Source organism: Oncorhynchus gorbuscha, linkage group LG03, assembly GCF_021184085.1.
Source record: "Oncorhynchus gorbuscha isolate QuinsamMale2020 ecotype Even-year linkage group LG03, OgorEven_v1.0, whole genome shotgun sequence".
NCBI classification, from domain to species: Eukaryota; Metazoa; Chordata; class Actinopteri; order Salmoniformes; family Salmonidae; genus Oncorhynchus; species Oncorhynchus gorbuscha.
The window spans coordinates 93446997-93474496 of NC_060175.1; the positions used below are offsets into that span (position 1 = coordinate 93446997).

General features: G+C 46.6%; 1 protein-coding gene across 2 annotated transcripts in view; it reads right to left on the reverse strand.

Moving 5' to 3' along the window:
- LOC124032260 (retinoic acid receptor gamma-A-like) overlaps positions 1-27500 on the reverse strand; it is a 123362-nt gene that overhangs the window by 72553 nt on the left and 23309 nt on the right. For both annotated transcript variants that reach the window (XM_046344519.1, XM_046344518.1), the window contains exon 2: positions 15798-16177. In XM_046344519.1, the coding sequence (XP_046200475.1) occupies positions 15798-15963 (166 nt within the window). In that variant the 5' untranslated portion in view covers positions 15964-16177. The remainder of the gene's footprint in view (positions 1-15797; positions 16178-27500) is intronic.

Below are 27500 nucleotides of genomic sequence, written 5' to 3' on the forward strand. Positions count from 1 at the left end.
TCCCTTTTCTTATTGTATAGTTTGTTAGCGTTCTCTGGTTGCTTTTCTCTTCTTTTCTTGTTTTCCTTTTCAGTTAATTATCCTATGAATTCTCACCTGCTCTTTCGTCATGCTTTGTGACAGAACAACATTCTAAGAAATTTCTAGGAAACTCCCACCTTTCTCGTCTCCCTTCTCTCTCTCTCTCACTCTCTCGCTCTTTCGCTCTCAAACTCACTGTCTCTCTCTCTCTAACTCGCTGTCTCTCTCTCTCTGTCTCTCTCTCTCTCTCTCTCTCTCTCTCTCTCTCTCTCTCTCTCTCTCTCTCTCTAACTCGCTGTCTCTCTCTCTCTCTCTCTCTCTCTCTCTCTCTCTCTCTCTCTCTCTCTCTCTCTCTACCTCCCTCTTGTCTCTCTCTCTGACTACTCGCTCTAACTCGCTGTTTCTCTCTCTGTCTGTCTCTCTCTCTCTCTAACTCTCTCTCTCTCTCTCTCTCTCTCTCTCTCTCTCTAACTCGCTGTCTCTCTCTCTCTCTCTCTCTCTCTCTCTCTCTCTCTCTCTCTCTCTCCCTCTCTCTCTCTCTGATGACTCTCTCTCTCTACCTCGCTGTCTCTCTCTCTCTACTCTCTCTAACTCACTGTCTCTCTCTCTGTCTGTCTCGCTCTCTCTCTGTCTCTCTCTCTCTATCTCTCTCTCTCTACCTCGCTGTCTCTCTCTCTCTCTCTCTCTCTACCTCGCTGTCTCTCTCTCTCTACTGTCTCTAACTCGCTGTCTCTCTCTCTCTCTGTCTGTCTCGCTCTCTCTCTGTCTCTCCCTCCCTATCTCTCTCTCTCTACCTCGCTGTCTCTCTCTCTCTACCTCGCTGTCTCTCTCTCTCTAATCAAACCCCTACGGTAGCATTGCCAGGAAGACTGTACATGCTGTAAGCTCTCCTTGAGACTAGAGGTGAATCAGGTTTTACTACTGTTCGTCATTCTGATGTGAAATATAGATAAGACCTATACAACATATTGTTTCTACTTCCTCTATCCTCAAGGCATACAGTCATTCCTTACAGGGTTTCTGGGCTTATAAACAAGACTTGGCATGGTGATATTGGAAGGAATGTCTAGCTTTCCGTCTTTCCATAGCTGATGTGAGTGTGTGGATGTGCTGAAACAGATTGCCAGTGATGACAGAGACATAGAACACCCCTCCCTCCCTCCCTCCCTCCCTCCCTCCCTCCCTCCCTCCCTCCCTCCCTCCCTCCCTCCCTCCCTCCCTCCCTCCCTCCCTCCCTCCCTCCCTCCCTCCCTCCCTCCCTCCCTCCCTCCTCCCTACTGCTACAGCTAACTAGCTAGCTTCAGGTTACCAACACACACATATGCACACAGTTCACACACATAATGGGTTACTAGTACTACAGTGGCTACATGCTGTGGATGTAAACTCATCCGCCAACCCGGACAGAAACCCATTGACAGTACATGAGGTATGTGTTTGTTCGGTTCTATCATCATTGAATGATACTATCGTGCCATCGCCAGTCCATCCATCCTCAACATCAACCTCGAGTGGTGTCTCCTACACTCATAGAAAAAAAGAGTTCCAAAGGGGGTTTTTGGCTGTCCCCATAGGAGAACTTCCTATGGGAACAGCCAAAGAACACTTTTAGGTTGTAGATAGCACATTTTTTTATATGACTATACATCTCACCTGGATGACTCACCTGACTATACATCTCCCCTAGATGAATCACCTGACTATACATCTCCCCTGGATGAATCACCTGACTATACGTCTCCCCTGGATGACTCACCTGACTATACATCTCCCCTAGATGAATCACCTGACTATACATCTCACCTGGATGACTCACCTGACTATACATCTCCCCTAGATGAATCACCTGACTATACATCTCCCCTGGATGAATCACCTGACTATACGTCTCCCCTGGATGACTCACCTGACTATACATCTCCCCTGGGTGACTCACCTGACTATACATCTCCCCTGGATGACTCACCTGACTATACATCTCCCCTGGGTGACTCACCTGACTATACATCTCCCCTGGGTGACTCACATGACTATACATCACCCCTGGATGACTCACCTGACTATACATCTCCCCTGGATGACTCACCTGGCTATACATCACCCCTGGGTGACTCACCTGACTACACATCTCTCCTGGGTGACTCACCTGACTATACATCTCCCCTGGGTGACTCACCTGACTATACATCTCCCCTAGATGACACATCTGACTATACATCTCCCCTAGATGACACATCTGACTATACATCTCCTCTAGATGACTCACCTGACTATACATCTCCTCTAGATGACACACCTGACTATACATCTCCTCGAGATGACTCACCTGACTATACATCTCCCCTAAATGACTCACCTGACTATACACCTCCCCTGGATGACTCACCTGACTATACATCTCCCCTAGATTAATCACCTGACTATACATCTCCCCTGGATGACACACCTGACTATACATCTCCCCTGGATGACTCACCTGACTATACATCTCCCCTGGGTGACTCACCTGACTATACATCTCCCCTGGGTGACTCACCTGACTATACATCTCCCCTGGATGACTCACCTGACTATACATCTCCCCTGGATGACTCAACTGGCTATACATCACCCCTGGGTGACTCACTTGACTATACATCTCCCCTGGGTGACTCACCTGACTATACATCTCGCCTGGATGACTCACCTGACTATACATCTCCCCTGGGTGACACACCTGACTATACATCTCCCCTGGGTGACTCAACTGACTATACATCTCCCCTGGATGACTCACCTGACTATACATCTCCCCTGCGTGACTCACCTGACTATACATCTCCCCTGGGTGACTCACCTGACTATACATCTCCCCTGGATGACTCACCTGACTATACATCTCCCCTGGGTGACTCACCTGACTATACATCTCCCCTGGGTGACTCACCTGACTAGACATCTCCCCTGGATGACTCACCTGACTATACATCTCCCCTGGATGACTCAACTGGCTATACATCACCCCTGGGTGACTCACTTGACTATACATCTCCCCTGGGTGACTCACCTGACTATACATCTCCTCTAGATGACTCACCTGAGTATACATCTCCCCTGGGTGACTCACCTGACTATACATCTCCCCTGGATGACTCACCTGACTATACATCTCCCCTGGATAACTCACCTGACTATACATCTCCCCTGGGTGACTCAACTGACTATACATCTCCTCTAGATGACTCACCTGAGTATACATCTCCCCTGGGTGACTCACCTGACTATACATCTCCCCTGGATGACTCACCTGACTATACATCTCCCCTGGATGACTCACCTGACTATACATCTCCCATGGGTGACTCACCTGACTATACATCTCCCCTAGATGACACAACTGACTATACATCTCCCCTGGATGACTCACCTGACTATACATCTCCCCTGGATGACTCACCTGACTATACATCTCCCCTGGATGACTCACCTGACTATACATCTCCCCTGGATGACTCAACTGGCTATACATCACCCCTGGGTGACTCACTTGACTATACATCTCCCCTGGGTGACTCACCTGACTATACATCTCGCTTGGATGACTCACCTGACTATACATCTCCCCTGGGTGACTCAACTGACTATACATCTCCCCTGGATGACTCACCTGACTATACATCTCCCCTGGATGACTCACCTGACTATACATCTCCCCTGGATGACTCACCTGACTATACATCTCCCCTGGATGACTCAACTGGCTATACATCTCCCCTGGGTGACTCACCTGACTATACATCTCGCCTGGATGACTCACCTGACTATACATCTCCCCTGGGTGACTCACCTGACTATACATCTCCCCTGGATGACTCACCTGACTATACATCTCCCCTGGATGACTCAACTGGCTATACATCACCCCTGGGTGACTCACTTGACTATACATCTCCCCTGGGTGACTCACCTGACTATACATCTCCCATGGGTGACTCACCTGACTATACATCTCCCCTAGATGACACAACTGACTATACATCTCCCCTGGATGACTCACCTGACTATACATCACCCCTGGGTGACTCACTTGACTATACATCTCCCCTGGGTGACTCACCTGACTATACATCTCCTCTAGATGACTCACCTGAGTATACATCTCCCCTGGGTGACTCACCTGACTATACATCTCCCCTGGATGACTCACCTGACTATACATCTCCCCTGGATGACTCACCTGACTATACATCTCCCATGGGTGACTCACCTGACTATACATCTCCCCTGGGTGACTCACCTGACTATACATCTCCCCTGGATGACTCAACTGACTATACATCTCCCCTAGATGACACATCTGACTATACATCTCCTCTAGATGACTCACCTGAGTATACATCTCCCCTGGGTGACTCACCTGACTATACATCTCCCCTGGATGACTCACCTGACTATACATCTCCCCTGGATGACTCACCTGACTATACATCTCCCCTGGATGACTCACCTGACTATACATCTCCCCTGACTCACCTGAGTATACATCACCCTGGGTGACTCACCTGACTATACATCTCTCCCCTGGATGACACAACTGACTATACATCTCCCCTAGATGACACATCTGACTATACATCTCCTCTGGAGATGACTCACCTGGGTGACTACTACATCATCTCCCTGGGTGACTCACCTGACTATACATCTCCCCTGGGTGACTCATCTGACTATACATCTCCCCTGGGTGACTCACCTGACTATACATCTCCTCGAGATGACTCACCTGACTATACATATCCTCGAGATGACTCACCTGACTATACATCTGCCCTGGATGACTCACCTAACTATACATCTCCCCTGGGTGACTCACCTGACTATACATCTCCCCTGGATGACTCACCTGACTATACATCTCCCCTGGATGACTCACCTGACTATACATCTCCCCTGGGTGACTCACCTGACTATACATCTCCCCTGGGTGACTCAAATGACTATACATCTCCCCTGGATGACTCACCTGACTATACATCTTCCCTGGATGACTCACCTGACTATACATCTCCCCTGGATGACTCACCTAACTATACATCTCCCCTGGATGACTCACCTGACTATACATCTCCCCTGGGTGACTCACCTGACTATACATCTCCCCTGGGTGACTCAACTGACTACACATCTCCCCCCTGGATGACTCATCTCCCCTGACTATACATCTCCCCCTGGTGACTCACCTGACTACATCTCCCTGGATGACATCTCCCCTGGGTGACTCACCTGACTATACATCTTCCCTGGATGACTCACCTGACTATACATCTCCCCTGGGTGACTCACCTGACTATACATCTCTCCTGGGTGACTCAACTGACTATACATCTCCCCTGGATGACTCACCTGACTATACATCTCCCCTGCGTGACTCACCTGACTATACATCTCCCCTGGGTGACTCACCTGACTATACATCTCCCTGGATGACTCACCTGACTATACATCTCCCCTGGGTGACTCACCTGACTATACATCTCCCCTGGATGACTCACCTGACTATACATCTCCCCTGGATGACTCACCTGACTATACATCTCCCCTGGATGACTCAACTGGCTATACATCACCCCTGGGTGACTCACTTGACTATACATCTCCCCTGGGTGACTCACCTGACTATACATCTCCCTAGATGACTCACCTGAGTATACATCTCCCCTGGGTGACTCACCTGACTATACATCTCCCCTGGATGACTCACCTGACTATACATCTCCCCTGGATGACTCACCTGACTATACATCTCCCATGGGTGACTCACCTGACTATACATCTCCCCTGGGTGACTCACCTGACTATACATCTCCCCTAGATGACACAACTGACTATACATCTCCCCTAGATGACACATCTGACTATACATCTCCTCTAGATGACTCACCTGAGTATACATCTCCCCTGGGTGACTCACCTGACTATACATCTCCCCTGGATGACTCACCTGACTATACATCTCCCCTGGATGACTCACCTGACTATACATCTCCCCTGGGTGACTCACCTGAGTATACATCACCCTGGGTGACTCACCTGACTATAAATCTCCCCTGGATGACACAACTGACTATACATCTCCCCTAGATGACACATCTGACTATACATCTCCCCTAGATGACTCACCTGGCTATACATCACCCCTGGATGACACACCTGGCTATACATCACCCCTGGGTGACTCACCTGACTATACATCTCCCCTGGGTGACTCAACTGACTATACATCTCCCCTGGATGACTCACCTGTCTATACATCTCCCCTGGGTGACTCACCTGACTATACATCTCCCCTGGGTGACTCACCTGACTATACATCTCCCCTGGATGACTCACCTGACTATACATCTCCCCTGGATGACTCAACTGGCTATACATCACCCCTGGGTGACTCACTTGACTATACATCTCTCCTGAGTGACTCACCTGACTATACATCTCCCCTGGATGACTCACCTGACTATACATCTCCCCTGGGTGACTCACCTGACTATACATCTCCCCTGGATGACTCACCTGACTATACATCTCCCCTGGGTGACTCACCTGACTATACATCTCCCCTGGGTGACTCACCTGACTAGACATCTCCCCTGGATGACTCACCTGACTATACATCTCCCCTGGATGACTCAACTGGCTATACATCACCCCTGGGTGACTCAACTGACTACACATCTCCCCTGGATGACTCCCCTGACTATACATCTCCCCTGCGTGACTCACCTGACTATACATCTCCCCTGGGTGACTCACCTGACTATACATCTTCCCTGGATGACTCACCTGACTATACATCTCCCCTGGGTGACTCACCTGACTATACATCTCTCCTGGGTGACTCAACTGACTATACATCTCCCCTGGATGACTCACCTGACTATACATCTCCCCTGCGTGACTCACCTGACTATACATCTCCCCTGGGTGACTCACCTGACTATACATCTCCCCTGGATGACTCACCTGACTATACATCTCCCCTGGGTGACTCACCTGACTATACATCTCCCCTGGGTGACTCACCTGACTAGACATCTCCCCTGGATGACTCACCTGACTATACATCTCCCCTGGATGACTCAACTGGCTATACATCACCCCTGGGTGACTCACTTGACTATACATCTCCCCTGGGTGACTCACCTGACTATACATCTCCTCTAGATGACTCACCTGAGCATACATCTCCCCTGGGTGACTCACCTGACTATACATCTCCCCTGGATGACTCACCTGACTATACATCTCCCCTGGATGACTCACCTGACTATACATCTCCCATGGGTGACTCACCTGACTATACATCTCCCCTGGGTGACTCACCTGACTATACATCTCCCCTAGATGACACAACTGACTATACATCTCCCCTAGATGACACATCTGACTATACATCTCCTCTAGATGACTCACCTGAGTATACATCTCCCCTGGGTGACTCACCTGACTATACATCTCCCCTGGATGACTCACCTGACTATACATCTCCCCTGGATGACTCACCTGACTATACATCTCCCCTGGGTGACTCACCTGAGTATACATCACCCTGGGTGACTCACCTGACTATAAATCTCCCCTGGATGACACAACTGACTATACATCTCCCCTGGGTGACTCACCTGACTATACATCTCCCCTGGATGACTCACCTGACTATACATCTCCCCTGGATGACTCACCTGACTATACATCTCCCATGGGTGACTCACCTGACTATACATCTCCCCTGGGTGACTCAACTGACTATACATCTCCCATGGGTGACTCACCTGACTATACATCTCCCCTGGGTGACTCACCTGACTATACATCTCCCCTAGATGACACAACTGACTATACATCTCCCCTAGATGACACATCTGACTATACATCTCCTCTAGATGACTCACCTGAGTATACATCTCCCCTGGGTGACTCACCTGACTATACATCTCCCCTGGATGACTCACCTGACTATACATCTCCCCTGGATGACTCACCTGACTATACATCTCCCCTGGGTGACTCACCTGAGTATACATCACCCTGGGTGACTCACCTGACTATAAATCTCCCCTGGATGACACAACTGACTATAGATCTCCCCTAGATGACACATCTGACTATACATCTCCTCTAGATGACTCACCTGGCTATACATCACCCCTGGATGACACACCTGGCTATACATCACCCCTGGGTGACTCACCTGACTATACATCTCCCCTGGGTGACTCACCTGACTATCCATCTCCCCTAGATGACTCACCTGACTATACATCTCCTCTGGCTGACTCACCTGACTATCCATCTCCTCTGAGTGATGCACCTGACTATACATCTCCCCTGCATGACTCACCTGACTATACATCTCCCCTAGGTGACACACCTGACTATACATCTCCCCTGGGTGACTCACCTGACTATACATCTCCCCTGGATGACTCACCTGACTATACATCTCCTCTGGATGACTCACCTGACTATACATCTCCTCTGGATGACTCACCTGACTATACATCTCCCCTGGGTGACTCACCTGACTATACATCTCCCCTGGATGACTCACCTGACTATACCTGACTATACATCTCCCCTGGATGACTCACCTGACTATACATCTCCCTTGGATGACTCACCTGACTATACATCTCCCCTGGGTGACTCACCTGACTATACATCTCCCCTAGGTGACACACCTGACTATACATCTCCCCTGGATGACTCACCTGACTATACATCTCCCCTAGGTGACACACCTGACTATACATCTCCCCTGGATGACTCACCTGACTATACATCTCCCCTAGGTGACACACCTGACTATACATCTCCCCTGGATGACTCACCTGACTATACATCTCCCCTAGGTGACACACCTGACTATACATCTCCCCTGGATGGCTCACCTGACTATACATCTCCGCTGGATGACTCACCTGACTATACATCTCCCCTGGATGACTCAGCTGACTATACATCTCCCCTGGATGACTCAGCTGACTATACATCTCCCCTGGATGACTCAGCTGACTATACATCTCCCCTGGATGACTCACCTGACTATACCTGACTAACCATCTCCCCTAGATGACTCACCTGACTATACATCTCCCCTGGATGACTCACCTGACTATCCATCTCCCCTGGATGACTCACATGACTATACATCTCCCCTGGATGACTCACCTGACTATACATCTCCCCTGGATGACTCACCTGACTATACATCTCCCCTGGATGACTCACCTGACTATCCATCTCCCCTGGATGACTCACCTGACTATACATCTCCCCTGGATGACTCACCTGACTATACATCTCCCCTAGATGACTCACCTGACTATACATCTCCTCTGGCTGACTCACCTGACTATCCATCTCCTCTGAGTGACGCACCTGACTATACATCTCCCCTGCATGACTCACCTGACTATACATCTCCCCTAGGTGACACACCTGACTATACATCTCCCCTGGATGACTCACCTGACTATACCTGACTATACATCTCCCCTGGATGACTCACCTGACTATACATCTCCCTTGGATGACTCACCTGACTATACATCTCCCCTGGGTGACTCACCTGACTATACATCTCCCCTAGGTGACACACCTGACTATACATCTCCCCTGGATGACTCACCTGACTATACATCTCCCCTAGGTGACACACCTGACTATACATCTCCCCTGGATGACTCACCTGACTATACATCTCCCCTAGGTGACACACCTGACTATACATCTCCCCTGGATGACTCACCTGACTATACATCTCCCCTAGGTGACACACCTGACTATACATCTCCCCTGGATGACTCACCTGACTATACCTGACTAACCATCTCCCCTAGATGACTCACCTGACTATACATCTCCCCTGGATGACTCACCTGACTAAAGGCCTTAGCTCATGCATGTTCATTTACCATACATAGCTCGCTCACACTCTCTTTATCTGCCCCCCCCCCTGCACCCTCTCCGTCTCTCTCTCGTGCACACACACAAACACACACCCCATACACCACATATCACATAACACACACACACAGAAACACACACACCACACACCACCTTCACCAGTTGAGGGCTGGACTGAAACCCAACACTTCAACTGTAGATTTATAAAAATCTGAATTAGGTACAAAGTGCTGTTTGTGCTCTCTCCACTCCCCTCTGAGGAAACATTTCCTGTTCTATCCTTTTCTGTCTTGTTTTAATGTTTAGTTTTCCATTTCGTCTTGTACCTCTTCCCACCAAAATGGCTCCTTTTCATCAATCCCTGAGCTCCCTAAGCCAACATGACCTCGTTGTGTGTGTGTGTGTGTATGTGTGTGTGTGTGTGTGTTTAAGAATGCAATGGAAGGGTGTTTTTAATTATGTCACTCTGCATGAAGATTTTTCCTGGGACATTTAAGTCCTTTTCACAGCCTGCTTGACTTAGTGGTCCTTGTGTGTGTGTGTGTGTGTGTGTGTGTGTGTGTGTGTGTGTGTGTGTGTGTGTGTGTGTGTGTGTGTGTGTGTGTGTGTGTGTGTGTGTGTGTGTGTGTGTGTGTGTGTGTGTGTGTGTGTGTGTGTGTGTGTGTGTGTGTGTGTGTGAGTGTGTGTGTGTGTGTGTGTATGTGGGCGTGTGTACATGTGCAACCCACTGTTGCATAAACAGGCTGTCAGTACCACCCTATTCCATCTGGGGCAGTGAAGAACACACAGAGGGTCTTTTAGACAGACAAGTTCAAACAAGCACACCATTCCATTTTATTATTACAATGCTTATTATAACAGACAGAGAGAGAGCGAGAGAGAGAGAGAGAGAGAGAGAGAGAGAGAGAGAGAGAGAGAGAGAGAGAGAGAGAGAGAGAGAGAGAGAGAGAGAGAGAGAGAGAGAGAGAAAGAGATAATTTATTTCACACGGTTTATTATCTACTTCACTTGCTGTGGCAATGTAAGCATATGTTTCCCATGCCAATAAAGCCCGAGAATTGAAATTGAATTGAATTGAGCAAAGAGATCAACTCCACCGAAGCAGGGTGAAACATTATGTTGTAATGAATGGACTCTGCTGGACTACAGGCCTCCGAGAAAAAGGCCTTTGGTGGTGGTTCTCTCCATCCTACATCCATGTGGACTGAAGGAAATGACCGACTAGTGTTTCAAAACATCTCTGGCCCAGGTCCTCAGACCTACAACTCTGATTGGTGAGAGCTTACAGAAGTGTTTCAGGGCTCAGAGCAGATGTTATCACACTGTAAGTGGCGGTAAGGGGCCTTCAACTGTTTGTTTGAAGGGCTCCCATAATACTAGGGATCAACTGATAACAGACTCAGAGCTACTCTCCTCAGTGCTCTCTGCTCTGCGGAGCAGCGTGCTACTATAGAGAGACGTCAAATTGTCTTATGGAGATTTGTGTACACACAGACATACGTAAGGACAGGGCCTACTACACACACAGACACAGGCGCACACAAAGACACAGGCACACACACAGACACAGGCTAACACACACTAACACAGGCAAACACCTCAGCCTCCTCCTGTTACTTAACCATCACACTTGTAGGTAACCAATCACAATAGAACATGGGAACCTGTCACGCCCTCCTCTCTCTCTCTTTCTCTCTCTCTCTCTCTGCCTCTCTCTCTTTCTCTGCCTCTCTCTCACTCTCTGCCTCTCTCCTGCTCTCCCGCTCTATAAAACAGGTATTTCCAAAATGCCTGTACCAACATCGCATCACCACGGCGACTGTGGGAGGAGGTGCTCCAACCTGTCGGCATAGCTACCTGCGTGAGCAGCATAGTGAACACCCAACACCTACACACACACACACACACGCACGCACGCACGCACACACACGCACGCACGCACACACGCACGCACACACGCACGCACGCACGCACGCACGCACGCACGCACGCACGCACACACGCACACACACACACACACACACACACACACACACACACACACACACACACACACACACACACACACACAGCTCTGACAACAATGAACAGGCCTGTTAAGCCAACTAACTCCTGTTAAGTTAACTAACTCATGTTTGCGTCCCAAATGGCACCATATTCCCTATGTAGTGCACTAATTTTGACCAGGGCCCATATACAATTTAAAAAATGTAATACATTTTTATGTCACCTTTATTTAACCAGGTAGGCAAGTTGAGAACAAGTTTTCATTTACAACTGCGACCTGGCCAAGATAAAGGAAAGCAGTGTGACAAAAACAACACAGAGTTACACATGGGATAAACAAACATACAGTCAATAACACAACAGAAATCTGTATATAGTGTGCAAATGAAATAAGGAGGTACGGCAATAAATAGGCCAACAGTTGCAAAGTAATTACACTGGAGTGATATATGTACAGATGAGGATGTGCAAATAGAAATACTGGTGTGCAAAAGAGCAGAAAAACAAAAACAAATATGAGGGATGAGGTAGGTAGTTGGTTGGATGGGCTATTTACAGATGGGCTGTGTACAGATGCAGCGATCTGTAAGCTTCTCTGACAGCTGATGCTTAAAGTTAGTGAGGGAGATATAAGTCTCCAACGTCAGTGATTTTTGAAATTCGTTTCAGTAATTGGCAGCAGAGAACTGGAAGGAAAGGCGGCCAAAGGAGGTGTTGGCTTTGGGGATAACCAGTGAAATATACCTGCTGGAGCGCGTGCTACTGGTGGGTGTTGGTGACCAGTGAGCTAAGGCGGAGCTTTACCAAGCAACTCTGTCAGTGCCCTTCGGACTCTACCAGTGCCCATATGACTCTACCAGTGCCCACATGACTCTACCAGTGCCTATATGACTCTACCAGTGCCTATATGACTCTACCAGTGCCTATATGACTCTACCAGTGCCCATAGGACTCTACCAGTGCCCATATGACTCTACCAGTGCCCATATGACTCTACCAGTGCCCATAGGGCACACCCACGAACCTGATACTACACTACAACCCCTCACCTCCACGGACCTGATACTACACTACTACCTCTCACCCCCACAGACCTGATACTACACTACTACCTCTCACCCCCACAGACCTGATACTACACTACTACCTCTCACCCCCACAGACCTGATACTACACTACTACCTCTCACCCCCACAGACCTGATACTACACTACTACCTCTCACCCCCACAGACCTGATACTACCCTACTACCTCTCACCCCCACAGACCTGATACTACCCTACTATCCCTCACCCCCACAGACCTGATACTACCCTACTATCCCTCACCCCCACAGACCTGATACTACCCTACTATCCCTCACCCCCACAGACCTGATACTACCCTACTATCCCTCACCCCCACAGACCTGATACTACCCTACTACCCCTCACCCCCACAGACCTGATACTACCCTACTACCCTCACCCCCACAGACCTGATACTACCCTACTATCCCTCACCCCCACAGACCTGATACTACCCCACTACCCCTCACCCCCACAGACCTGATACTACCCTACTATCCCTCACCCCCACAGACCTGATACTACCCTAGTACCATAGAGTAGGACATACTGAAAAGCATTTACACATACTGTGTTTGAATTCTTTCAGAGAGTCATGGAGTTGGAGGCTAATCAGATGAAATCATTTATGTAGATGAGGCAGGGTTTAACCTGGCAAAAACATGTCGGCTGGGAACAAACGTCATCGGGGAAAGGGTGCCGTTGATGTGCTGGGTCAGAGAGGAGCAAATATCACAATGTGTGCTACAATCTGGAGTGCTGCTTTTGTCCTGCAGAAATGCCAGATTGGTTCCTACAACACTGAGCACCTTCTTTTGGTTTTAGATGACCTCCACCAACAACTGGTGCCAGAAGCAGAAAGGGAACAGTTGGGAGAAAACATGAGGACATTTGTGATTGCATGGGACAATGTAGCATTCCACCATCCACCAAACTTTACAGTTGGCACTATGCATTCGGGCAGGTAGCGTTCTCCTGGCATTTGCCTGGCATTCGCCTAACCCAGATTTGTCCGTTGACTGCCAGACTGTGAAGCGTGACTCATCACTCCAGAGAACGTGTTTCCACTGCTCCAAGCCGACGCTTGGCATTGCGCATGGTGATCTTAGGCTTGTGTGCGGCTGCTCGACCTTGGAAACCCATTTCAAGAAGCTCGCGACGAACAGTTATTGCGCTGACATTGCTTTCAGATGTAATTTGGAACTCGGTAGTTAGTGACTGTTGCAACTGAGGACAGACCATTTTTATGCACTGCAAGCTTCAGCACTTGACGGTCCTGTTCTGTGATCTTGTGTGGCCTACCACTACACAGATGAGCCGTTGTTGCTCTTAGACGTTTCAACTTCACAATAACAGCACTTATAGTTGACCGGGACAGCTCCAGCAGGACAGACATTTGATGAAATGATTTGTTTGAAAGGTAGCATCATATGACGGTGCCACTATAAAAGTTACTGAGCTCTTCGGTAAGGCAATTCTACTGCCAATGTTTGTCTATGGAGATTGCATGGCTGTGTCCTTTATTCCCCTGTTAGCAACGGGTATGGCTGAAATAGCCAAATCCACTCATTTGAAGGAGTGTCCACATACTTTTGCATATAACACGTAACTTATTGAGAACAGATTCTCTTTTCAAATAAAGATCTGACAACCATCTAATCCATGCAGGTATGAACAACAATTTAACCGTTTGTGACCTGTGACCCTTTGATACTGGTTTTTGTTTTAACACATGCCAGTATTTATCAATGAAGGAGATTTCATTCATTGTGAGTGCACGAGAGTGGTGTGCTTCAAATTTCTACATGAAAGACAGACAGAGAGGTCTGTGTTTTCCTAGCAGGGTGGGTTCTTGGATTCCACCACACTAGGATATTACCTTAGGGTGCTCTCCTTAAATTCTCTCTCTCTGTTTCTCTCTCTCTCTCTCTCTCTCTAAATACCTTGAGGATAAAGTGGCCAGCAGCAGGGGGAGGTAGTGATTGACATCTGAAAGGCTGGAGAGATGCTCAGGCATGCTGTGCTGAGGAGAGGAAGGGAGAGAGAGAGGAAGAGAGAGGAGAAAGAGAGCGAGAGAGAGAGAATGCACACAGAGAGGTGGGGGGGCTCGGTAGCTTTTACTCAGCTGTTGCCATCACAATCCCCGACATACACGCCTTTCACCACCTCATGTGAAAAGGATATTGTTTTGTCTGTTATTTGAGACTTGTTTAATGGACGCCTGCTTTACTTTACTGACTCTCAGAGTTTGGAACCACGGCATCATCTAAAGCAGCATCCTAAAAAAACAAACCTGCAACAAATAATCAACACAATTTTATGGAACTGCTCCATTCGAGGGGGTTAAATGTGGAAGACAGATTTCAGTTGAATGCATTCAGTTGTGCAACTGACTAGGTCTCCCCCTTGTTCTTTACATTCTTTATCTCATTGCCTCTTGTATCAAACAGATGAATGCATGTTCAATTAAAAGTTCGCATTTTCTGTTTCAAAATGTAATAATGACACACACACTCATGCATAATTGGGTACACACACACACACACACACACACACACACACACACACACACACACACACACACACACACACACACACACACACACACACACACACACACACACACACACACACACACACACACACACACACACACACACACACACACACACACACACACACACACACACACACACACACACACACACACACACACACACACACACACACACACACACTTGTGTAACATCACTTACAGAGTGCAGCCATTTCTTTAGGGAGGTCTGTGCTGAACCTCCCAAACAGTCTGCTATTGGCCAGCAGGTCGAAGGGGGAGTGGTTCCGCATGTTGAAGGCAAATGGGTAGACATCTGGTGGAAACCCTGTCATGTGACCCACCTGCCGCTCCCTGTTGGTAGCCATGGTAACAGAGAGGAGAGGAGTACCCAGAAGGCCGGTGGTATCCCAGACAGACCCTCTGTCTCAGGCTGTTAGGCTGGGGAATATCAGACACACACCACCTGGAAGACCCTGGAAAGTTCTTCCAGAGGCAGCCTATCAGGGCACTGGAGTGGATGAGGGGCACAGGTTCTGGTTGGCTCAGGAGAGTTCTGGTTGGAATTATCATATGACGCATCTATCAGAAGACACACAAAAAGAGGAACATTGTTTTTCCAATCTACACAATGAAGAATAACTACTGTCACATTAAGTAATGATAAAATTTGGAGTATTGTCCAAATGTTCTTTATTTTCTACAAACACTGTTCACCTTACATCAACTCTGAGTATTGATATTTCTGGAACACTGAACAGTTTATTCCAAACAAGCAATTTCAGAGGGATGTGCAAACTACAACATAATGGTCAAAACAGGTATGGGGAGGGGTGGGGTGGGGTGGAAGGGAAGAGTGACATATCAACACAGAGAGATATGAGAAACTGTGAGAGTTGAAGAGTGACATATGAACACAGAGAGATATGAGAAACTGTGAGAGTTGAAGAGTGACATATCAACACAGAGAGATATGAGAAACTGTGAGTGTTGAAGAGTGACATATCAACACAGGGAGATATGAGAAACTGTGAGAGTTGAAGAGTGACATATCAACACAGAGAGATATGAGAAACTGTGAGAGTTGAAGAGTTACATATCAACACAGAGAGATATGAGAAACTGTGAGAGTTGAAGAGTGACATATCAACACATAGAGATATGAGAAACTGTGAGAGTTGAAGAGTTACATATCAACACAGAGATATATGAGAAACTGTGAGAGTTGAAGAGTGACATATCAACACAGAGAGATATGAGAAACTGTGAGAGTTGAAGAGTGACATATCAACACAGAGAGATATGAGAAACTGTGAGAGTTGAAGAGTGACATATCAACACAGAGAGATATGAGAAACTGTGAGAGTTGAAGAGTTACATATCAACACAGAGAGATATGAGAAACTGTGAGAGTTGAAGAGTTACATATCAACACAGAGAGATATGAGAAACTGTGAGTTGAAGAGTGACATATCAACACAGAGAGATATGAGAAACTGTGAGAGTTGAAGAGTGACATATGAACACAGAGATATGAGAAACTGTGAGAGTTGAAGAGTGACATATCAACACAGAGAGATATGAGAAACTGTGAGAGTTGAAGAGTGAGTAGTAGAAGGAAGAGCAAAAAAATGTACTGAAGAGAATGAAATAAGTTAACTGGAGAAAAGATGGAGGGAGGGGGCACTTGTTTGTGCAGTTTTTAAATTCTTCCATTATTTTTGCAGTGATTCCAGGCTATGCCATACTCCACAACTCCACAATAAAGAGGCTCTCTGTTCATTCTGCCAACCCAGCACAGCAGCCTGCCTTTCTGCCTCACAGCTCTCTGCCTCTTTGCCTCACTGCTTCACAGCTCTCTGCCTCACTGCCTCACAGCTCTCTGTCTCACAGCTCTCTGCCTCACTGGCTCACAGCTCTCTGTCTCACAGCTCTCTGCCTCACTGCCTCACAGCTCTCTGTCTCACAGCTCTCTGCCTCACTGCCTCACAGCTCTCTGCCTCACAGCTCTCTGTCTCACAGCTCTCTGTCTAACAGCTCTCTGTCTCACAGCTCTCTGCCTCACTGCCTCACAGCTCTCTGCTTCACAGCTCTCTGTCTCACAGCTCTCTGTCTCACAGCTCTCTTTGCCTCACTGCCCCACAGCTCAGCCTCACAGCTCAGCCTCAGCTCAGTGCACCCATAGTCATTTTATGAGTGTTTGGTGTCAGATGCTTGTTTTTGAAACAGCACAGCCAAGGAATTCAGATAGAGCTGCTTTTGGAACGGCTGTGATTTGTGAACCAGGAACTTCCGGCGCCGACAGAGATGGCCACCTCGCTTCGCGTTCCTAGGAAACTATGCAGTTTTTTTTTTTTACGTGTTATTTCTTACATTAGTACCCCAGGTCATCTTAGGTTTCATTACATACAGTCGAGAAGAACTACTGAATATAAGATCAGCGTCAACTCACCATCAGTACGACCAAGAATATGTTTTCCGCGACGCGGATCCTGTGTTCTGCCTTACAAACAGGTCAACGGAATTGTTTCCATGCAGCGACCCCCAAACAAAATGACTTCGTAAAAGAGGGAAACGTAGCGGTCTTCTGGTCAGACTCAGGACACGGGCACATCGCGCACCACTCCCTAGCATTCTTCTTGCCAATATCCAGTCTCTTGACAACAAGGTTGATGAAATCCGAGCAAGGGTAGCATTCCAGAGGGACATCAGAGACTGTAACGTCCTCTGCTTCACGGAAACATGGCTCACCGGGAAGACGCTATCCGGGGCGGTGCAGCCAACGGGTTTCTCCACGCATCGCGCCGACAGAAACAAACATCTTTCTGGTAAGAAGAGTGGCGGGGGCGTATGCCTCATGACTAACGAGACATGGTATGATAAAAGAAACATACAGGAACTCAAATCTTTCTGTTCACCTGATTTAGAATTCCTCACAATCAAATGTAGACTGCATTATCTACCAAGAGAATTCTCTTCGATTATAATCACAGCCGTATATACCCCCCCCCCCCAAGCAGACACATCGATGGCTCTGAACGAACCAGGGGTGGAAAAACCTTGGATCATTGTTACTCTAACTTCCGCGACGCATATAAGGCCCTGCCCCGTCCCCCTTTCGGAAAAGCTGACCACGACTCCATTTTGTTGATCCCTGCCTACAGACAGAAACTTAAACAAGAGGCTCCCACGCTGAGGTCTGTCCAACGCTGGTCTGACCAAGCTGACTCCACACTCCAAGACTGCTTCCATCACGTGGACTGGGACATGTTTCGTATTGCGTCAGATAAAAATATTGACGAATACGCTGATTCGGTGTGCGAGTTCATTAGAACGTGCGTTGAAGATGTCGTTCCCATAGCAACGATAAAAACATTCCCTAACCAGAAACCGTGGATTGATGGCAGCATTCGCGTGAAACTGAAAGCGCGAACCACTGCTTTTAATCAGGGCAAGGTGTCTGGTAACATGACCGAATATAAACAATGCAGCTATTCCCTCCGCAAGGCTTTTAAACAAGCTAAGCATCAGTACAGAGACAAAGTAGAATCTCAATTCAACGGCTCAGACACAAGAGGCATGTGGCAGAGTCTACAGTCAATCACGGACTACAAGAAGAAATCCAGCCCAGTCACGGACCAGGATGTCTTGCTCCCAGGCAGACTAAATAACTTTTTTGCCCGCTTTGAGGACAATACAGTGCCACTGACACGGCCTGCAACGAAAACATGCGGACTCTCCTTCACTGCAGCCGAGGTGAGTAAGACATTTAAACGTGTTAACCCTCGCAAGGCTGCAGGCCCAGACGGCATCCCCAGCCGCGCCCTCAGAGCATGCGCAGACCAGCTGGCCGATGTGTTTACGGACATATTCATATACCAGTCTGCTGTTCCCACATGCTTCAAGAGGGCCACCATTGTTCCTGTTCCCAAGAAAGCTAAGGTAACTGAGCTAAACGACTACCGCCCCGTAGCACTCACTTCCGTCATCATGAAGTGCTTTGAGAGACTAGTCAAGGACCATATCACCTCCACCCTACCTGACACCCTAGACCCACTCCAATTTGCTTACCGCCCAAATAGGTCCACAGACGATGCAATCTCAACCACACTGCACACTGCCCTAACCCACCTGGACAAGAGGAATACCTATGTGAGAATGCTGTTCATCGACTACAGCTCGGCATTCAACACCATAGTACCCTCCAAGCTCGTCATCAAGCTCGAGACCCTGGGTCTCGACCCCGCCCTGTGCAACTGGGTACTGGACTTCCTGACGGGCGGTGAGGGTAGGCAACAACATCTCCTCCCCGCTGATCCTCAACACGGGGGCCCCACAAGGGTGCGTTCTGAGCCCTCTCCTGTACTCCCTGTTCACCCACGACTGCGTGGCCACGCACGCCTCCAACTCAATCATCAAGTTTGCGGACGACACAACAGTGGTAGGCTTGATTACCAACAACGACGAGACGGCCTACAGGGAGGAGGTGAGGGCCCTCGGAGTGTGGTGTCAGGAAAATAACCTCACACTCAACGTCAACAAAACTAAGGAGATGATTGTGGACTTCAGGAAACAGCAGAGGGAACACCCCCCTATCCACATCGATGGAACAGTAGTGGAGAGGGTAGCAAGTTTTAAGTTCCTCGGCATACACATCACAGACAAACTGAATTGGTCCACTCACACTGACAGCGTCGTGAAGAAGGTGCAGCAGCGCCTCTTCAACCTCAGGAGGCTGAAGAAATTCGGCTTGTCACCAAAAGCACTCACAAACTTCTACAGATGCACAATCGAGAGCATCCTGGCGGGCTGTATCACCGCCTGGTACGGCAACTGCTCCGCCCTCAACCGTAAGGCTCTCCAGAGGGTAGTGAGGTCTGCACAACGCATCACCGGGGCCAAACTACCTGCCCTCCAGGACACCTACAACACCCGATGTTACAGGAAGGCCATAAAGATCATCAAGGACATCAACCACCCGAGCCACTGCCTGTTCACCCCGCTATCATCCAGAAGGTGAGGTCAGTACAGGTGCATCAAAGCTGGGATCGAGAGACTGAAAAACAGCTTCTATCTCAAGGCCATCAGACTATTAAACAGCCACCACTAACATTGAGTGGCTGCTGCCAACACACTGTCATTGACACTGACCCAACTCCAGCCACTTTAATAATGGGAATTGATGGGAAATGATGTAAATACATCACTAGCCACTTTAAACAATGCTACCTTATATAATGTTACTTACCCTACATTATTCATCTCATATGCATACGTATATACTGTACTCTATATCATCGACTGCATCCTTATGTAATACATCTATCACTAGCCAATTTAACTATGCCACTTTGTTTACTTTGTCTACATACTCATCTCATATGTATATACTGTACCCGATACCATCTACTGTATGCTGCCCTGTACCATCACTCATTCATATATCCTTATGTACATATTCTTTATCCCCTTACACTGTGTATAAGACAGTAGTTTTGGAATTGTTAGTTAGATTACTTGTTGGTTATCACTGCATTGTCGGAACTAGAAGCACAAGCATTTCGCTACACTCGCATTAACATCAGCTAACCATGTGTATGTGACAAATAAAATTTGATTTGATTTTGATTTGATATGAAGCAGTCAAGACTGAGGAAAAATCTGGGTAATGAATACAGGGCCGAAACAAAATAGGAAAACATTCATATCTGAGGCTGAACTGAACAGAATGCAGTACAGACAGACAGACAGACAGACAGACAGACAGACAGACAGACAGACAGACAGACAGACAGACAGACAGACAGACAGATAGACAGATAGACAGATAGATAGATAGACAGATAGATAGATAGATAGATAGATAGATAGATAGATAGATAGATAGAGAGAGAGAGAGAGAGAGAGAGAGAGAGAGAGAGAGAGAGAGAGAGAGAAATGTTTACTGTTAATTTTTATTGTTTATTTCACTTTTTTATATTAACTACTTAACTTGCTTTGGCAATGTTAACATGTTTCCCATGCCAATAAAGTCACTTGAATTGACTTGAATTGAATCGAGAGAGAGAGAGAGAGAGAGAGAGAGAGAGAGAGAGAGAGAGAGAGAGAGAGAGAGAGAGAGAGAGAGAGAGAGAGAGAGAGAGAGAGATATGTATACAGTATACAGTGCCTTGCGAAAGTATTCTGCCCCCTTGAACTTTGCGACCTTTTGCCACATTTCAGGCTTCAAACATAAAGATATAAAACTGTATTTTTTTGTGAAGAATCAACAACAAGTGGGACACAATCATGAAGTGGAACGACATTTATTGGATATTTCAAACTTTTTTTACAAATCTAAAACTGAAAAATTGGGAGTGCAAAATTATTCAGCCCCCTTAAGTTAATACTTTGTAGCGCCACCTTTTGCTGCGATTACAGCTGTAAGTCGCTTGGGGTATGTCTCTATCAGTTTTGCACATCGAGAGACTGACATTTTTTCCCATTCCTCCTTGCAAAACAGCTCGAGCTCAGTGAGGTTGGATGGAGAGCATTTGTGAACAGCAGTTTTCAGTTCTTACTACAGATTCTCAATTGGATTTAGGTCTGGACTTTGACTTGGCCATTCTAACACCTGGATATGTTTATTTTTGAACCATTCCATTGTAGATTTTGCTTTATGTTTTGGATCATTGTCTTGTTGGAAGACAAATCTCCTTCCCAGTCTCAGGTCTTTTGCAGACTCCATCAGGTTTTCTTCCAGAATGGTCCTGTATTTGGCTCCATCCATCAATTTTAATCATCTTCCCTGTCCCTGCTGAAGAAAAGCAGGCCCAAACCATGATGCTGCCACCACCATGTTTGACAGTGGGGATGGTGTGTTCAGGGTGATGAGCTGTGTTGCTTTTACGCCAAACATAACGTTTTGCATTGTGGCCAAAAAGTTCAATTTTGGTTTCATCTGACCAGAGCACCTTCTTCCACATGTTTGGTGTGTCTCCCAGGTGGCTTGTGGCAAACTTTAAACAACACTTTTTATGGATATCTTTAAGAAATGGCTTTATTCTTGCCACTCTTCCATAAAGGCCAGATTTGTGCAATATACGACTGATTGTTGTACTATGGACAGAGTCTCCCACCTCAGCTGTAGATCTCTGCAGTTCATCCAGAGTGATCATGGGCCTCTTGGCTGCATCTCTGATCAGTCTTCTCCTTGTATGAGCTGAAAGTTTAGAGGGACGGCCAGGTCTTGGTAGATTTGCAGTGGTCTGATACTCCTTCCATTTCAATATTATCGCTTGCACAGTGCTCCTTGGGATGTTTAAAGCTTGGGAAATCTTTTTGTATCCAAATCCGGCTTTAAACTTCTTAACAACAGTATCTCGGACCTGCCTGGTGTGTTCCTTGTTCTTCATGATGCTCTCTGCGCTTTTAATGGACCTCTGAGACTATCACAGTGCAGGTGAATTGATACGGAGACTTGATTACACACAGGTGGATTGTATTTATCATCATTAGTCATTTAGGTCAACATTGGATCATTCAGAGATCCTCAATGAACTTCTGGAAAGAGTTTGCTGCACTGAAAGTAAAGGGGCTGAATAATTTTGAGAACCGGTGAATGTGCTGGCCACTCCATTATAGACAGAATACCAGCTGACTGCTTCTTCCCTAAATAGTTCTTGCATAGTTTGGAGCTGTGGTTTGGCTCCAATTAAGCACCATCCACAGGGTATGGCATGGCGTTGCAAAATGGAGTGATAGCGTTCCTTCTTCAAGATCCCTTTTACCCTGAACAAATCTCCCACTTTACCACCACCAAACCACCCCCAGACCATCACATTGCCTCCACCATGCATGACAGAAGCATTCCTACTGCATCTTTTTATTTTGTCTGCGTCTCACAAATGTTCTTTGTGATTGAAATTAATAGAAATGATTTTGGGCAACAGACATATCCGAACACTTCAAACCTAGATTTGTCTGTCCATAACACTTTTTTCCAATCTTCCTCTGTCTAGTGTCTGTGTTCTTTTGTCCATCTTAATCTTTTATTTTTATTGGCCAGTCTGAGATATGGCTTTTTCTTTGCAACTCTGCCTAGAAAGCCAGCATCCCAGAGTCAGCTTTTCAACATTGACGTTGAGACTGGTGTTTTGCGGGTACTATTTAATGAAGCTGCCCGTTGAGGACTTGTGAGGGATCTGTTTATCAAACTAGACACTCTAATGTACTTGTCTTCCTGCTCAGTCGTGCACCGGGGCATCCCACGCCTCTTTTTATTCTGGTTCGAGCCAGTTTGCGCTGTTCTGTGAAGGGAGTAGTACACAGCGTTGTACGAGATCTTCAGTTTCTTGGCAATTTCTTGCATGGAATAGCCTTAATTTCTCAGAAAAATAATAGACTGATGAGTTTCAGAAGAAAGGTCTTTGTTTCTGGCCATTTTGAGCCTGTAATCAAACCCACAAATGCTGATTCTCCAGACACTCAACTAGTCTAAAGAAGGCCAGTTTTATTGCTTTTTTAATCTGCCTAAAAACAAACAAAAAAATCCAACTACAATAGTCATTTACAACATTAACAATGTCTACACTGTATTTCTGATAAATTTGATGTTATTTCAATAACTGTCACCACTGATAAATCCACCATAATTAAGAATTTCAATAAGCATTTTTCTACGGCTGGCCATGCTTTCCACCTGGCTACTCCTACCCCGGTCAACAGCACTGCACCCCCAACAGCAACTCGCCCAAGCCTTCCCCATTTCTCCTTCTCCCAAATCCATTCAGCTGATGTTCTGAAAGAGCTGAAAAATCTGGACCCCTACAAATCAGCCGGGCTAGACAATCTGGACCCTTTCTTTCTAAAATTATCTGCCGAAATTGTTGCCACCCCTATTACTAGCCTGTTCAACCTCTCTTTCGTGTCGTCTGAGATTCCCAAAGATTGGAAAGCAGCTGCGGTCATCCCCCTCTTCAAAGGGGGGGACACTCTTGACCCAAACTGCTACAGACCTATATCTATCCTACCATGCCTTTCTAAGGTCTTCGAAAGCCAAGTCAACAAACAGATTACCGACCATTTCGAATCTCACCATACCTTCTCTGCTATGCAATCTGGTTTCAGAGCTGGTCATGGGTGCACCTCAGCCACGCTCAAGGTCCTAAACGATATCTTAACCGCCATTGATAAGAAACATTACTGTGCAGCCGTATTCATTGATCTGGCCAAGGCTTTTGATTCTGTCAACCACCACATCCTCATCGGCAGACTCAACAGCCTTGGTTTCTCAAATGATTGCCTCGCCTGGTTCACCAACTACTTCTCTGATAGAGTTCAGTGTGTCAAATCGGAGGGTCTGCTGTCCGGACCTCTGGCAGTCTCTATGGGGGTGCCACAGGGTTCAATTCTTGGACCGACTCTCTTCTCTGTATACATCAATGAGGTCGCTCTTGCTGCTGATGAGTCCCTGATCCACCTCTATGCAGACGACACCATTCTGTATACTTCCGGCCCTTCTTTGGACACTGTGTTAACAACCCTCCAGGCAAGCTTCAATGCCATACAACTCTCCTTCCGTGGCCTCCAATTGCTCTTAAATACAAGTAAAACTAAATGCATGCTCTTCAACCGATCGCTACCTGCACCTACCCGCCTGTCCAACATCACTACTCTGGACGGCTCTGACTTAGAATACGTGGAGAACTACAAATACTTAGGTGTCTGGTTAGACTGTAAACTCTCCTTCCAGACCCAAATCAAATATCTCCAATCCAAAGTTAAATCTAGAATTGGCTTCTTATTTCGCAACAAAGCATCCTTCACTCATGCTGCCAAACATACCCTTGTAAAACTGACCATCCTACCAATCCTCGACTTTGGCGATGTCATTTACAAAATAGCCTCCAATACCCTACTCAACAAATTGGATGCAGTCTATCACAGTGCAATCCGTTTTGTCACCAAAGCCCCATATACTACCCACCATTGCGACCTGTACGCTCTCGTTGGCTGGCCCTCGCTTCATACTCATCGCCAAACCCACTGGCTCCATGTCATCTACAAGACCCTGCTAGGTAAAGTCCCCCCTTATCTCAGCTCGCTGGTCACCATAGCATCTCCCACCTGTAGCACACGCTCCAGCAGGTATATCTCTCTAGTCACCCCCAAAACCAATTCTTTCTTTGGCCGCCTCTCCTTCCAGTTCTCTGCTGCCAATGACTGGAACGAACTACAAAAATCTCTGAAACTGGAGAAACTTATCTCCCTCACTAGCTTTAAGCACCAACTGTCAGAGCATCTTACAGATTACTGCACCTGTACATAGCCCACCTATAATTTAGCCCAAACAACTACCTCTTTCCCAACTGTATTTAATTAATTTATTTATTTTGCTCCTTTGCACCCCATTATTTTTATTTCTAATTTGCACATTCTTCCATTGCAAAACTACCATTCCAGTGTTTTACTTGCTATATTGTATTTACTTTGCCACCATGGCCTTTTTTGCCTTTACCTCCCTTCTCACCTAATTTGCTCACATTGTATATAGACTTGTTTATACTGTATTATTGACTGTATGTTTGTTTTACTCCATGTGTAACTCTGTGTCGTTGTATCTGTCGAATTGCTTTGCTTTATCTTGGCCAGGTCGCAATTGTAAATGAGAACTTGTTCTCAACTTGCATAACTGGTTAAATAAAGGTGAAATAAATCAATAAAAATAAAAATAGACAAAACATTTCCTTTTCTTTTGGTCCTCTCACCAACAAAGATTCACAAAATCTGCTAAAATATCCTCCGTGTACAATGTAGAACGCCAAATAATGCATGCAGAGCAGAATTAGGCCGATACCCACTAATGACCAAAATCCAGAGAAGAGAAGTTAAATTCTACAACCACCTAAAAGGAAGCGATTCCCAAACCTCCCATAACAAAGCCATCATCTACAGAGAGATGAACCTGGAGAAGAGTCCCCCTAAGCAAGCTGGTCCTGGGGCTCTGTTCACAAACACAAACACACCCCACAGAGCCCCAGGAAAGCAACACAATTAGACCCAACCAAATCATAAGAAAACAAAAGGATAATTATTTGACACATTGGAAAGAAGTAACAAAAAAACAGAGCAAACTAGAATGTTATTTGGCCCTAAAAAGAGAGTACACAGTGGCAGAATACCTGACCACTGTGACTGACCCAAACTTAAGGAAAGCTTTGACTATGTACAGACTCTTTGAGCATAGATTTGGCTCTCAAGAGAAGACAGGCTATGTGCACACTGCCCACAAAATGAGGTGGAAACTGAGCTGCACTTCCTAACTTCCTGCCAAATGTATGACCATATTAGAGACACATATTTCCCTCAGATTACACAGACACACAAATAATTTGAAAACAAACACAATTTTGATAAACTCCCATATCTACTGGGTGAAATTCCATACCATGCCATCACATCAGCAAGATTTGTGACCTGTGAAGAACAAATACCATTGTAAATACAACCCATATTTATGTTTATTTATTTCGCTTTTGTACTTTAACCATTTGCACATTGTTACAACACTGCATATAGACATGATATGACATTTGAAATGTCTTCATTCTTTTGGAACTTTGAAATGTTTACTCTTTATTTTTATTGTTTATTTCACGTTTGCATATTATCTACCTCACTTGCTTTGGTAATGTTAACATATGTTTCTCATGCCAATAAAGCCCTTGAAATTGAGATGCAGGCACAGTGACAGTCTGGCCACTGGGGGGCACTAAGCAGTGGCTGTCTGCCCAGAAAACACAGAAATCTTTCACATACTAGCACACATATAAAAAGGCACACGCACATGCACGCACGAATGCACACACACACACACACACACACACACACACACACACACACACACACACACACACACACACAC